Below are 16,858 nucleotides of genomic sequence, written 5' to 3' on the forward strand. Positions count from 1 at the left end.
AGTGTTGTCCGAAAGCTCTGGTTCTATTTCTGGCTGTTTACTTACGTTTTAACACTGTTCTTCACTGAGTTCCAGCGTATGATCTTAAACTACATTAAATTACAAAATCAAAATTAAGAAAAAAATGTATATAAATATATAAATTACATAAATACAAGAAACAGAAAAGAAAAAACAAATGGTACACTAAATGAAATTTTTAAAGGATACAGAGAATGAATATTGCTGAGAATATATGGTAATACTGTAGGTTGTTCCATAATTTAACTGAGCAATATTTAAATGTTCTTTACTGTCTGTGGTAAAATCTGTTAAAAACTAAAATATCGAAAGATAGATAATTTGCTCATTTTAAAAGGATCTATATTTAATTGCCATGGAATCTCACATAGTGTTGATGGAAAAATATTGCTGCCGTAGACTAGTGCTATTTTGTGCTCTGTACATTGATGGAAATATGAAAATAATGCTGGGATACTGTGAGGTGACTTATTATTTTATTAACTCGTGAGTTATCACAGATTTATTTGAAGATCAATTACCTGTAAACACTTGTTATCAGATTTCTTTATCAAAAGAAAATCATACTTATGATGAAATCCCACATTTTAATTTTCATCCAGTGAAGTAAGTCCTTTGTATTAAAATTCCACTCAAGTGAACTTTTAAGGAATACAAATGTTAAAAAATATGAATATATTTGGCGACCAAATTTGTAATGAACAGATTTTGTAGTGGTTTATAGCGATAGCAACACTATTGCAATGTTGTTAACATGTGTTGGAATGGTGACCAGTCAGGTGACCTGTGGTAGTTTCCAGTTGTTTTGATAAGTGAATTTGAGTTAAATTAGGTGTTGGAATTTGATTGGCTTGAGTAAAGGACTGACTACCATTAGCTACAGTACCATGCTGTACTTTTCCTGCTGGGTGTTGATATTTAATTATGTATATATGTTGTATTTGTATGAAACTCTTTGATAAAATTTAATTAGTTATTTGAAATGAATAGTAACATGATAGTGAGGTTTGTAATTGTAAAATTTTATGAAGCATGTTCTCATTTAGGTTTTTAGTGTATGTTCACACACAACATGTACAAACAGTCATTATCCAAATAAATAAATCCAATGTCACAATTCCATTTCCAACACAAAATTCCCAATCCAGATACACTAGCTTAAAGGTGGTCATTTGAACCAGAAAATGAGCATTAAGGAGTCAGTATTTACCAAAATTGTAAGTCGAAAACAAGTTGCGAACCTCCTCCTGTCAATTTTAATCATGAATACTCCCGTTTACCACCTACTGTATTTTTCCAATATTTGATATATTTTATTGCTTTTTGAAATTATTAGCCCCTGAACTAGATCAGAGCACTCCATTGTGAACCAGGCTTAAAAATATGTCAATTTATTTTTCAGAAATATTTTTCACCAATTATAAATGCAGTTGTTCACTCATGTGGACATTGTGGCCCATTGACTATTCTTTATCAAAATTAAAAATAACTAAAATGTAATCTAGTTTCATATGATTGGTCACCACCCTAGAAATATCTATATCAAAGTGCAGGAATGTTACCCTTCACCACAAGGAAAATATAATCGTACTGTAGATATGATGACATCTCTCCTTTTAATTTTCTTTTAATGTCCAGTGAAATGAGTCCTTTGTATTAAAATTCCACTCAAAACAATTTTCATATTCATGATTGGTCACCACTCTAGAAATATCTATATCAATGTGCTTGAATGTTACCTTTCACCACAAAGTGATCTGTTTGTTAAAAAAAAACATAATAAGTTACTGGTAATCAAAATTGTGATGTAGCCTGGCCTGGTTGTCAGGAGATGATTTTAAATGGAAGTGAATAGTGATGGGGATTTTATTGATGTTGACTGGGGATTTTATTGATGATGACAAGCAATTCAATCAATGATAATCAGTATTCTCAGTTGCCATTAAAAACCCATGGGTGTGCCTACCAGATGGAAAACTTATAGAATTTTACATATTTATGATTTGTTTGACACATTTCTATGTGGTCTTAGCATTCAATTTATTTCATGATTTATTATCAGAATACTTTGCAGAGTTTTAACAAAATGTTACTAAGTTTGATGAAAATGTACATGTAAAGCTGTAATTAAATTAAACCCTTTTTTTGTAAAAAAAAAAACAAAAAAAAAAACTAGCAATAAAAATACACTATGCAAAAATTGATATTAAGAATATCTATCGGTAAACAAAAGCAGACCAAGAATAAAAAAGAAACCTTTAATATTCAAGTACTTTAAATATAAAGAGGTATTTATATGGGCTATGGAAAGGTGGTCTTTTCTTTATTTATTTGTATATTTATCCTTCTTGTCCTTTAATATGGCATTTTAAATGGAGGGTTGTTATAATAATACTTTTCCACAGTCTAGGATAATATTATATTAAGCATTATAACAAAATAAAATTAGAATTAATAAATTCAGTTACCAGTATTTTAAGTTTATTTGCATACTAATGATGCTTGCTTTTCACTCCCTGTAGCATGTAAAAAAACTAAATCCTTTCCGAGCCACAAGGGCTCATAGGGCTGGAGCTTATCCCCAGTTTCTGTAGTGTGAAGCGGATGAGAGTTGTACTCCCTCTGGACAGGACACTAGTCCGTCGCAGGTTAGTCCCCAGCAGTTTGCTGGTACCCATTGATAAAGCTGGGTGGACTGAAGCAATGTAGCTAAAGTGCCTTGCCCAAGGACACAAGCGAATCTGCACAACGGAGACTCGAAACCCCAACCTTACAATTAAAAGTCTGAACCACAACCGCTGCGCCAAACTGCCGCTACTGCTGTACTGCATTTACAACTCTATAAATTATTATGACTAACTCTCCGTATCTTTTTTTTTTCTCAAATAGCTTGCCTGTCCATAGATGCGAGAAATCATATTTCAAATTTGGCAGAATTTACCAATTGCACAGTTGTAGAGGGTTCAGTTCAGATTGTATTGATGGACAATAACAAAGAAGACGAAGTTGATCAATACTCTCTTCCAAACCTTATTGAAGTTACCGACTATGTGCTGCTGTACCGTGTGACAAAACTGAAAACACTGCGGAAACTCTTTCCAAACCTTGCAGTAATCGGTGGCGCAAATCTTCTGTACCATTACTCTCTGATTATTTTTGAGATGTTTGACTTGGAGGAGGTTGGTCTGGAAAGTTTAGTGAGTATCAAGCGTGGTGCTATACGCATTGAGAAGAATCCTGTGCTCTGTTATATTGATATGATTGACTGGAATCTGATAAGTGAAGAGCATAAAGAAAACAGCTATTTCGGATACAACAAGGACCAAGGATTGTGTTTGAACAGTTGTCCAGAGCCTCCTGGAACTTGTACAAAAACATTGGCTAATGGAGAGATCAAGGAACTCTGTTGGAATGAATACAGTTGTCAGAAAGGTAAGAATTTTTTGTTTATATTTTGTGCATTGTTTGTATTCTGAATCATGTTTTTTCAGCACATGAGGAAAATTTTCCTCAGGAGCCTAGATTTTCTTTCCGTATAGCCACTCATTTTGTGATAAGTCATATGAACTGTACTCGCTTACTGGTTTAGAGAAATCCCCTTACATGGTACCAAAGATAATAAATAGAAGATAGAGCAGTTTGCAATGTAGTGAAACGTCGATGAGGATGTCCATGGAAGAATTTTCCTCCATCCTAGAGGTGGCGCTATATGTTTATAATTAACAGGTTAATCCAAGGCCCTGCTCGAGTTTGTTTGTTTCCTTTGTTTCTCCACTCCGTCAAATGATCACACATTTCTTCAATTCTTAAGTAGGGCGGGCGTTCCAACAACTTTAATGCAGAATACGTGAAGAACTCATTCTTCTGCTATAAGTTCTTTGATGGTACTTCAAAAACGTTGAAATAAATAAATGCAAGTAGACTTGTTATAGAGGTTGCACAGTAATCGGAGATGATCGGAGATGTTGATGATGATGAAGCAAGTTTGATAGTCCAAGACATTCATGTTGGATAATGCTTCTTTTTATGCCTATTGCAATTAAACTAAAGGAACGGAACAATTTAATTTACACATGTCCTAAAACTCTAAATGCGGCATTGATTGGCATAGTTAATAAATAAAAAACCACAACCAAGAGTTGTTAAAACACAAGCCAATTTCTTTTTTATCACTCCTTTGTTGAAGCCAGTATGTTTGCCGAAACAAAACAAGACCTTTTTTATTAGGGAGATCACAGGGTAAAACTAAGATATAAAAAAAAAAAAAAAAACTATGTCGAAGAATGACATTTACTGAATTTGATATTAGCAACTGAGAGGGTTATTGTAACAAACTAGACATGCAGATATGTTGGTACATGTACTGTACAATTGACCAAACACTTTTTAAAATTTCTCTGAAAGAACATGTTCATTTTAACAGTCAACGAATCAGTTGTAATCTTATTAAAAATATTTCCATTTAAATATGATCAATGCTTTTACAATTTGGTCAAAGTTAAAGTACTGATGATCTTTTTGAAAAGTAACTGAAACTGAAGAGTAAACAATTATAATTCATGAAAATGATTGTGTGATAATTTAATTTAAATAGTATAAATTTAAGTAAATAGAATGGCTTCCTAAATAGCAATGAAAACGAAAGCTAGGAAATTAGACAAATACTGTACTATCAACTTTGTGTTCAAATAGTGGCTGTAAATAATATGGCCCATACAATAAATTCAATTTATCCAAACAAAACATACTGTACTACTGTATACTGTGAATGTAGTGTAGTCAAGCTATCATGTACTGGACTGTCAATCAAGTAATTGCTCTTGTTTATTGTTTAGTAATATTTTTTGAAATTTTTGAAAACAATATTTTGATTTGTATTTGGCATATTAGGCCACGCTGTCCCTGACCATTGTCTGGTTCTGGGTCAGTTCCTCGTGGGTGGTGTGAACTCATGACACTTGTTCACTCTCAAAGAAAGCTTCAGACATTTCTATTCAAAATGTTCCACTTTAGAAATATTACATATTTGACCGTAACAAATTAAAATGGATGAATGACCAAGTTGTCATTTGAAACACAAATTCCACTTGTAAAGTGTTGCTAATCATGTAAGATGTACATTAGTTTTCTAGTTTCCTAAAAATTAGGCCTAATTAGGCCAAAAAAAAAAAAATACTTGTTTAGCGTCACACCCTCAGAAATTTTCAGGGGCGGCCTAGCCTAGCTAGGCCCTACTGTGTAGGCTTCTTAGAGTACTGGCCAGAATTATCCCAAATTTTAAACGCATTCAACCTGTTGCGTTTTCGTTGAGAGCGCGTTGACGTTGACAACGCGTTGTCGTTGAAACTGTTCACCTCGTTAGAAATTGTTTATTAAGAATTCAACGCAAAGTGTTGTATTAACAGTTTGTAAGGTAAATAAACAGGTGTTAACAGTTTCTAAATAAACAGCCGCTTACATAATTGTAGTAAAGAAATAAGGTGATTAAGTGAAGATTGGAGACAAGTTGAAGATAGCCTAGCTAGCTGGGTTCACGATAACCGATCGCCAAGTCGCCATGGGCGAAAACAATTTTGAATTGGCGAAACAAAAAACAACTACTTTAGCCATTTTGGCGAAAGCTTAAAAATAATAAAAATGTTTTTTTTTTAAATACTTGCTGAAATACATTTGTTTTTTTTTTTTATTTTTAATTGGCTCAAGCACAAACTTCTGCTTTTTAGACCTACATTTTTATAACCTAAAATCTGTAATAATATTCATGACGACCTTCATTATCATTGATTGGAGGACTTACATTACAGTATTTAAAAGTTTTGATCACTCCTTCCTCTTTTGTATCGGAGATAGTAAGTTAAATGAAATTGTAATCGTATCTTGGTAATACTGATTTAAATGGAAATAGAAAGATTCATATTGCAATTTTTTTATCAAGTTTGCATTATATTTAGTCTACTGATATTGACGGTACTTGTATGTCTACAGTACAGTATGCATAATGACATACTAGATTGTAGTCTCAAACGTTTGCCTTCTGCTATGATAAAACAAAATCTTTAAAAACTCGTTCAAATAATTTATGATAATATTACTAATTATCATTCTGTAATACTTTAGAATTGAGCCATTAATATTCCTAGATTGCAAAATATAAATAATATAATATATTGCTTTATTCATTCAATTTAAGGGATTCTACCATTAAATGTAGGGGGAATTTAATTTTCTTTTACATTTAAGTAAAAGGTAATGGATCATAAATTTGAACAATAACAGAAGAAATTGAAATGAGCTATTAAATCTTCAAAATCCAGGTTATAGTAAAACACAAAATTGTCATTGAATTGATATGAAAATAAATACTACCCATCTTTTACAAATAGTTAACAGATAATTTCAGTTTTCACTATAGATGTGGAAAGAACATACTGTAGGCATGGATATGGTTTGCATGGTTTTTATGGGAAAGATGTGGATAACGGCACATCTGGTATGGATGTGTAATATTAAATGCAGTGTGTAGATTTAAAAAAATTCTCAGTAACTTGAATTGTTTGTAACCATTGATAATTTCTATTTAAGATATGGAGAGTTAAACATTTATAGAAATATTTACGCAAATATTTACGCAAACATTAATAGAAATATTGAACCGCACACACTATTGTTTTTAAATTTTGTACATTTTATTGTTTAAAGGTAATTCATATTCAGGAGTGGTCAGACTCAAATTCAGTTGTTAATAAGACAGCCAACACATGACCAAAACACCACCTTGCTAGTAGTATTGGCTTATGATCCTGAATAACTATAAGAAAGGGTCATAGGTTAATTAGCATCTAAAAATAAAAACACTTAATTATACAAAGTACGAAGAACTTTATTGCAATTTAAAATCAAATCAAAATTGAAGTTTAACAAAAGTTGAAAAAACATTCAAAAGACATCACATACGAGAAACATATAAATATAAACAAATAGAATTAAATAATTGATGGTCAATTAAAACAATGAACATTTCTACAATAAAAATATAAAATAATATATGAAATTGTACCGGTTGTTGAACTTCTGTTTTTATAATCATTCATATCTTATGATTCCTTTGCTTTTATTTGGGAAAAATCAATGCACAGGTAAAAAGTGACAAAATTAGCAGTATTTCCTAAACCTAAGGTACTATATATTTGCATAGTTTGATTAAAGTCTGAAAAAGCTATACTGACCTTGAAGCTCATATCAATCAATACTGATAATTTAAAGATCTAACTGCAATAACAACTCTATATATCATAGATCAGTGTTGTTTTCTCATAAGATTGATTGTGCTCTTATTATTGGCTGTCCAGTTTAAGCTATTTTGTGAAACAATTGATAATACTACTACTAGCAGTGGCAATGATGATGATAATGAAGAAATTAACAGATCTGTTTTGTTTGTTTGGAGCAGAAATGTGACTTAGCATTAAGATGCCTTGCCTTCCAGCTCAGGGTAGTGGGTTCAAATCCTGCAATGTCAAAAAATGCTTTCATTTAACTAAAGCAACTCATCACTTCCATCCTATTTCTGTGGCTAGTTTCATGCCGTTGCGAGGGAGAATAGAGAGAGCGATGCTGACTCAACTTTGGAGGATGAAATCCTGCTGAGCTTCTAAAGTTGACATCATTTCTTAATTTCCTATGCTCCTTTGTTTTTTTTAATTTGATGTTGAGTGCATGTACTGTAATATGCACTACATAAATGTTAAATTATTATTAACAAATTTAAAAGAGCCAATTACATTTGTCCAAGATATACAAAACAGCTCAGTTTCCTTTATTGTCTAAATTTGTAGTGCATGGTGATGCATTGTGTATTATACTATAGAACATTCTCCAGAATCAATTTCAATATCAATTTTATTGTACTTTTATAGCAATAATGGTATAACTATGTAAAGACATAAAAATGAGTAGTGCATTAGATTGATTAGTTGTTATTGAATAAATTGTAAGCCATGAATGAATACTCTATTCTACTTGATTTAGTTCTAATTATTTTACTACATGTATGATACATTCACGGATTCAATTTTAATAGCGTATTGATTTTTCTTTAAAATTTTTAATTTCTGTTTTAAGGAATTCAAATATTGTTCTACTGTCATTACCATTTATTTCTTTTCTACTTACTTATTTGGCAAAAAGAAATTATCTGAACAATATCGCTCATTTCTGAAACAGGTGCAAGGTCCTGATCAACATCAGAGGATAATAAAAATATTTTCCTAAATTTGTAAAATCTGGGAAGTGATTAAAAGAGAATGACCTCAGCTGGGAATCATCTTCTGTGTTCCTATTTGAGTAAAATGTTTTGAAATGTATTATTATCTTTCATTAGTTTGCTATTTTGCCAAGGGTATTATCATTTGTACAAATCTACAACTACAGTACAAAAAACATTAAACCAAGATTTGAAAATGTAGTTCACAGTGGCCTTTCACATTAAATAATGTTTCAAATTAACATTCATCTTGAACATTTTTCAATGATAATTTCTATGTTTGAAGAGATGTGTAATTGGCTTTGGCCTTACATGTACAATATTCCACCATTTTTATACACACCAAGATAGTATTGCTTAGTATAACTTGCATAAAATCAACTAGAAAATCATTTAAGAATACATATGTACATTCACAATTAAATAAATATTCATTTAGTTGAAGTTAATTTTTGTTTAACAAATCACTTAAAATTTAGAAGCTTTTTAGCAATTTTTGTAGTAATAATTGACCAGGTCATCTGCTTCATACAGTATTTTGAGATGAAAATAAGATTTTTGTCTATTTTTTTTAAATACCTGTGATATAATGATACAAATGATAGTTTTAAATAAACCTCTAATTTTGTCCCTGAAACCTTTTGTGTTTCACCAGATAAAAAATGTGAGAATTGAGGTTTAGAAGCAAGTAGATTAGAGTAGGATGAGCTTATTAGGTACCATGATAATTTGGCTTTTGTTTTGACCAAATAAGGAATGATTCTAATAGTTGAATTAGTTAATTTGATGAAAATACCAAGAAAGCCTTGTGATACACGCTACAGGGTGTTAAATCATTACCGAAGATAAGATGTCGTAACCAATTACAGTAACATCTCCCATTTACTTACCGTACCCCTCCATCCGAACTGAGTTCATTAATCAGAAAATTTTTAATTCATACAGTTTGTTTTTTCATATGTCAGTGGTAAGGGAAGGCTATGCTACAATAGTCCACAGACAGGGCTGTTGTAGGTAGGCGTAAGCCTTGCCATGGGAGCAAAATTTTGTAAAGAAATGAGACTTGGATTTTACTGTTTTCTGCACAAAATAATACTGTATAGAAGCCAGAATTACGGTATGTGGTGCAGTACTCACTGTGAAGTATTAATTTTAAGTGATTTCCAAATGAAAACATGACTTAATATTCATGTAAATTGTGGTTTGATTAATTAATGAAATAAAAGGATAACAGGTGTTATTATTTTCTTCATAACGATTGTGAATCCATTTGAATAGCACCCCCAATGAACAAAGAGTGAGAATCTATATTCCTACTGAACATGCATTCACAACCCTCAAAATGGAATAATAAGCAGCTTTCGATTTGGACGACGCGGCGTTCGACAACGGGTAGTGGAGTGTGAAACCGTACTGCGCATGCAAATACATGGGGAAGTCGTTCGTTGTGTGGATTTGACAACAGGCTTTAAGCAATTTGGCGTTGTGTTGACTACGGCAACGTGAGTTTTATAAATACGCGCTCACTGTGGCGCCTGCATAATTGATCACGCGATGCAAGGGAGCGCGTTGTCTTGTAAATCGAAACAGCTTTGATGTTGAGACGGGAAATGCATAGTTCATGGTTGACTGAATTCCCCATTGCAGCTCCCCGCATTGCCCATTTTGAAAGCTTGCTAATATCTTGGTTGAAAACAATTGATATTTATTGATATATGAAGTTTTATGACATTTTATTGGTTTAAACATTTCCTTCCTTAGGGCGAGGCTTTTTTTATTCCTTGTTTTGCGTACTTATTTTTTAAAAGATCATCAGAGGAGGCGGAATAAAAATAAAAATAAAATTTTGTTTTCTTAATTAGCAAATAGTTTTGCCAAAAAATATCCAGACGGAAGAAAAACTAAATAAAAATCAAGTTAATTAGGAAGAAATATACATATCTTATCTGTGGAGATTTCAAAACAGCGGAGGGCATAATGAAATTTTTAAAAACTTTTATTTTCTTCAGAAATTTCCATTTTTTCGTGGCAGCTGGTGCAGTAATTGGCAAAAAATAAAATTTTATTTTTATTAAAAATTATCAATATTGGCGTTCGACAGTGTTCGCTAAACAGGCATGATAGGCCACAACCTGCACCTTTTTAACTTTTACTACATTTAGAGTTCATAACAAATGTGCATTTTTGGGGGCTTCGCCACCAGGACCAATTTCAGAAGATTGTAGGCGACGCACGACCATGTGCATTTTGCTCCTGTCGGAAACATCAGAACCCCCGTTGGGTAGTTTTTGGCACTGCTCATATACAAAATGAAATGAAATTTTTATCTACCGTAATAATACTAATACTATTTATACTCTATCAGTAACACATTAAAATCAGTAGCTATATTATACTATAGGCCTACAATTGTCAAATTTTGTAAAATCAAACATCTAGGCCACCTACATACAATTTACGTTTTACATTGCAGAGCAAACAAGAACAAGCAAGGTGCATGTGCAAAGGAGCAGGGTGTTGCGCATTAAATGATTCTGCATATTATTATTACATAATTATATTATTGCATAATATTCATTTTACGCTTCCGGGTTGATAAACTGAGCTTAAAGTGTCCACTGCACAAAAATAGGCTCCCAGCGGGAGTGTGTGTCTACTGCCTTTTATACTTAAAAAATGTTTACTTAATTAATTAAGAGGGAATCGGTTGTCTTGTCTCTATGACGCATGTTCGAGTTTTGAATGCAATTTTATTGACTTTCGAACTCGTTCTCTTATAGGGCGCCCCCCTGTCTCATGGTACTACCCATCATACACCTCCACTGGATTTACTCAGGTCAACTGCCGGACGGCAACATAGTGCCTATTGTACCCCCAAGGAGGCAGTAGACACAAAAATTATGTTTTCACTACTTTCTTAAACATAAAATCTTAATGATATTGAATGGCTAAAATCGTGTACTGTCTTTTTAAACCTTACAATAATATATGACAGTAATACTGTTTTGATAACTCGCTATATTACCATGTACCCAAAGCTAAGTTTAAAGATGGCATTAATGTTACCTTAATACTTTTTAATAATGTGACTAAAATAGGTCAGTATTAATGACAATACTAGAAATTGCAAATTGCAAGTGAAGTGCTGCGAAGTACAACTGCATATAAATGTTCTTCGAACAAAATTATTTATGCGAGTCAAGTGAAATTACTGAATAATAAAAATATAACAAATAATATGAGACACGACCCATTGTCTATATTAGAACACTTCTCATTGGGTAACAAAGTCGTAATTTTTCATTTTTGTCAAAAAATGTCTATAGTGGTGAATTATGGTTAGGTTTTTTTTAATGAAGTTTCAAAAATTTCTATATATGTGGAAAATGTAGTTGATTACCAAAGGTTACAATTTTTATTTTGAAGACTGCATGGTCTAGGAAGTGTACATTTTTTTATGGGGCAAGTTTCCAAGGGCAGGTTTTCTAGGGGCGAGTTGACTGCCAAAGAGTGTTGCCAAAGTGCGAGCCAGCGTGTTATTTGATCACAATTGCAAGACATAGCAAGTGTGAGCCAGCGAGCCATGACGTCACGACAATAGATACAAGACGTTACTCGAGTTGTGCGAGGTATCGGCTGAGATTTGTAGAGTACAATTCAAAAAACAACTATAGGTCTAATAATGAATTTTGTGATGTTAAATAGACAATGTTAGCTATCAAAGAGCGACGTTGTTTTTCATTGGGACCTTCGTCCCTTCAGGGCTAGGCCTATACCATCCTAGCTAGTCTAGGCCTAGAGTAGGATAAGGCTAGTGCGACATGCGGACGTTGGTACGTGTTGGTTAGTCTACAAACGTCGCCTAAAGTAATTGATTTTAGCCGGCAGAACAGAAGAAGAAGAAAACTCCGCTTTTCAGTCGTCTTAGGGCCTTGTTTTTTGACAAACAATGACCTTTCAGAGGTCAAATTGCTGTCAAGAATATGAATTGGCTGCTTCGCAGCAATGATACTCTTCAGGTTCAAGTTAAAGCTATGAAAACAATATTATAGATAGCATCTGAAGTTGACAACATAATATTTTTAACATGCTAAATTTTTGCACTATAAAAATAATGATCAATAATATACGACAGTTTGAACAATAGATCACTGAATTACAGTATAAAATCAGAAACAAAAAAATTATGAAACAAGTTTATAGGTAGCATCTTGTTTTGTCTAAAGATCTTTTAGACATTCGACAATCATTTTGTATGTAGGCCTACAAAATTAGTATTCACTATTTCTTAAGCAGTTACTCTCAAGCTGATTTTAGAAGAGTAAGGTGAGACATTTTTTATACCTTGTTTATAGCGAACCCGCCGACTGCAAGTATTGATGATTTTGAATAAAATTAACATTTTATTTTTGGCCAATTAGCTCAACTGCCACCACGAAAAAGTGGACATTTCAGAAAAAAATAGTTTTTCTTTATTTTTGTTATGCCCTCCGCTGCCTTGAAATCTCCGAATATAAGATGTATATTTCTCCCTAATTATATAAATTTGAAACATTTAACCATCCTATTTTACATTTACCAATAAAATTTTATTTTTATTTTTCTACGCTTCTCTGATGATTTAAAAAAAAAAAAAAGAATGCGAAAACAATGAATAAAAAAGGTCTCGCCTAACGATAAATGTTTTTTTAGAATGGTGGTTTGTATTTGTAGGCCTATCTGACTTGTGCATTAATTATTATTATTTAATCTGTGAGGATTGTTTAACCTGTTTGGTTGGAATAAAAGTTTAATGTAGGACACCAAGATAGGTACTGTGGAGCTATTTTGAGAATGGTAACAGGTACAGTAATGTACAATACAACACCAGAATGTCATAGCCTATATCATTATGGTCTCCAGGGAAACCTGTTTATTTCATTATTTTAATTTCTTGCTCACTTGTTGCCACAAAACCCCGTTTTTTTATATAGAAAAATATAATTACGCATTATGAATTTTCTTGGATTGATTCTGATTGTACTTTATGTTTTTTTAAATCATATTTTCCTGGAATGAAGATCATCGGTAACTCTCAAAATTACTTGTTTTTCTGAACAATATTGATTTTGCATCAGCGTGTGTGCATATATGCCTTCTGTTGTTGTTGTTCCATACAAAGCAGCTTATTCTCCAGTTCACGTGCCAGTAGCTATGCAATAGTCATCATATTATTGTCGGTTTTCACATCATGAATTCACTGATACTGTTTGTTTATCTCAGGTTCACTATAACCAAAGAACTATTTATATCCATTATTTTTCTCATGGTGCTATTGTGTGAATGAGTTGACAAACGAATTGTTGGCTAAGGTGGTGAAGTGTACTTTCTGAAACAGTTTTTTAGAAAGATATTTAATAAGAATAAATTGACCTAATTGAAAATGTGGACTTAATATTTAGTCAGATATTCAATATCTTTTATTAAGAATATGAGCAGTCATCTTTGGCAGATGAGAAAGAGAAATTTATGTCATTGGTCTATAAATTAAGAGACCCAATCTACTTTAAACAAGGATACAAGGATACTTTATTCATCTCACTATGGGGAAATTTCATGGCTGGATACAACAATGTGAAAAAGCATTTAAGACTGTTTACAAACAGTGATAATAATAATATTAATAATAATAAAACTATTAGTTATAATAATAATAATAATAATAATAATTACTTTATTTAAACACGGAAAAACTTTATCACCCAAGGGTGTTTTTCATCAAGGCTGTGCAAGGTCATTGTAAAATATAAAAATACAACATAAAAAAAGTATAAACATTAAAGAATTTGATTAAGTAATAAATGTGATTAAAATGTGTAATTAAATAGTATCTTTAGTTTAAAATAAATCAAAAACATATACATTAATTTAATATACATAATTGATTAATTTAATATCAGAAGTAATAATAATAATAATAATAATAATAATATTAATAATAATAGTTATGATGTATTAACTTGTTATTAATCAATACAGGCCACCCACACTAAAAACCCTCTACCTCTGATACTTACCTACAGTACAACTGATGCAAATGAAAAAAAAATATTATCATTATAATATTGATTGATTTGGAAAAAAATAATTCAAGTTAATTCAATTTTTATGTTTCTTTAATACATTTTGAAATAGTAAAGTCCTTTTAAAATGCAAACCTTCCCACCCGTCCAAAGTCTTAAACAGGGATGATAGACTGTACTGAAAACAACACACTCCAGGAACTTATTCAGGTATTGAAATATGATCAGTTGATTGGGCGTTTAATTTGCTCCTATATTATGGTTAGCATCCCCTAGTCGTATCAATAAGTATCCAAGATTAATACATGCAGTTAGTTATTTACTGATTTTGCAAAATACTGCATACTCCCACGAAACTCCTCCACACATTTGTCAAAAAACCTAGTTGTTTTTATAAGACTTTGTTTACCCGTATTGAACAACTTTTGACTCATATTCTTAACAAGATGTTGTTTATGAAAACCTTGAATCATTCTTCAGCTGTTTTCTGTTTTAAAGATACTTAATATAATCTGAAATGATATATGATCCACTTGCTCTTATAATAGATAACTTTATGTCAGCCCTAAAAAACAATAGACTTATGAAGTTTTTTTACAAAGCATGATTCTTTCATTATTTTAACAGAAACTAGGTTTATTAATCACATTCATAATAAATAACATTATTACTAGGTAATTTACACTAGATATATTCTCATCAAAGACAACAAAAAAAAATGAAGTTTAGCGTATTTCATGTTTTGCAGAATTTGATCGCACAAAAACAAACAAGAATTTCCAAGAGATTTGATTAGTGGTTAAAATGAGTACTATCAGATTGCTAAAAAGATGTCTGAATGCATTAATATGAGAGGAATATCACTGAGATGACATATTTAGAATATTCTAAGCATTATGTGCCTGAGAATGAATTTGCTATTCAACCAATGAAATCTTTTAGCATTGCAGCCTCTGCTTTCACAAACAAGCAGATTAAGTTACACCATCATGCAGGAGCTATAGGAAGAGATGGTTACACTATGTCATGTAATTTAAAGCATTTGGTCCAGTGATTCGCACTAACTATGCCAGGCATCTGTCTATACTACGGGTTCACAATTACCGTAGTTTTTTCTGGCGAAGCCTGCTGTCCAGTTGAACCTCAAATTTGCAAATTTTTAATTTTACATGATACTCTAGCTTGTCACTTAAAGCATCAAAAATTTATTTCAGTATTTTGATTTCCTAATAGTTAATGGAGGTTTCCTGTCAAAACCTTCATTCTTATGATATATATATACTGTTCAGGCCAAAGTTTTTGTTCTTTACTATCTCTGTAGCCCTAGTTAATCATAATTTTGACAAGGGACACAAGAAGCAGAGGAAATTTTTTTTTTCCATGCAGTTTTGCATATGATCATAGGACGCATGCTGCATGCATATTTTCACATTACATTAATTGAGTATACTACAGTAGGAACTTCGGTTTAGGACCCTAGGGATCTGAGGGAGTCACAGCCCCACCTGGAATTGAGGGTAAACTTTGCAGTACGGAAGGCTATTCGTTATTTTTTTCCTAACAATTATTGTGCATCTCGGCTATATTATACCCAAAACCAACAGCTTGAATATCTTTACCAAATGTTTGTGAGCTCTATTTTACAGAAGAGACTTGATGGAATGGAACCAGGATCTTTATGGTTCGATAAACACAGAGTATATATATATATATAAATATACCAGAACTCCCTTGATTTTTAGATCTGAAAAATAGTTATGTCTGCTCAGGGCAGCCTAAATTGTGTCCCGCAATGAGAGACCTGGGCCATACTCATCTTGATATCTAAATGTAAATTTTTACATCTTGTACCATAACATTTTACACACAAATTCCAGGGGGAAAGGAGGAAGTGTGAACGTTCACAAGTGCAACCCTGGGCCAACTTAAAATACTAACTGTGAATGGAACGGTTGTTTTAAGTCGGCCACAGTTGAAGGCAGCCCCAAGCCGATATAAGTGATTGGGCTCTAAGGTGTAGCATATTTTGGTCCTTTATAAATGAGCAATTCAAGCTTTCAACTAAATTTTTTGTGGGTGTTCAAATTTTATAATAGACAGTAATACTTAATGTGATAATCGGGTATTGCTAAACCCGGCAAACCCCATCCAAACCCTGGGATAATGATTGAATCACATAGTATAGGACTCAATTTGGTATCTCAACCCCATCCAAACCCTGTGATAGTGATTGAATCATGCAGTATAGGACTCAACTTGGTATCTTAGTAAATAAAAATATAATTTTATGTTCATAACAACCTATTTTGGGGTAAAATCTTGATTTATAGTCAAAAATACCTAAAAAAAAACACAGCAAACCTCCAAAAACACAGGGCAAACCCCATCCAAACCCTGTGATAGTGATTAAATCACATAGTATAGGACTCAACTTGGTATCCCAATAAAAAAAAAATCATAATTTTATGTTCATCACAACCACTTTTTTTGGGTAAAAAGGTCATTTTTTGTA

General features: G+C 32.2%; 1 protein-coding gene across 1 annotated transcript in view; it reads left to right on the forward strand.

Moving 5' to 3' along the window:
- Positions 1-4,363, forward strand: part of LOC117101200 (insulin-like peptide receptor) — a 28,446-nt gene extending 24,083 nt beyond the window's left edge. Inside the window, exon 2 of the mRNA XM_033241107.1 lies at positions 2,911-4,363. Coding sequence (XP_033096998.1) covers positions 2,911-3,497 — 587 coding nt within the window. The 3' untranslated portion in view covers positions 3,498-4,363. The remainder of the gene's footprint in view (positions 1-2,910) is intronic.
- Positions 4,364-16,858: the final 12,495 nt, after the last annotated feature.

Source organism: Anneissia japonica, unplaced genomic scaffold (genome assembly GCF_011630105.1).
Source record: "Anneissia japonica isolate Jap-2015-1 unplaced genomic scaffold, ASM1163010v1 scaffold1946_len758022_cov188, whole genome shotgun sequence".
NCBI lineage: Eukaryota > Metazoa > Echinodermata > Crinoidea > Comatulida > Comatulidae > Anneissia > Anneissia japonica.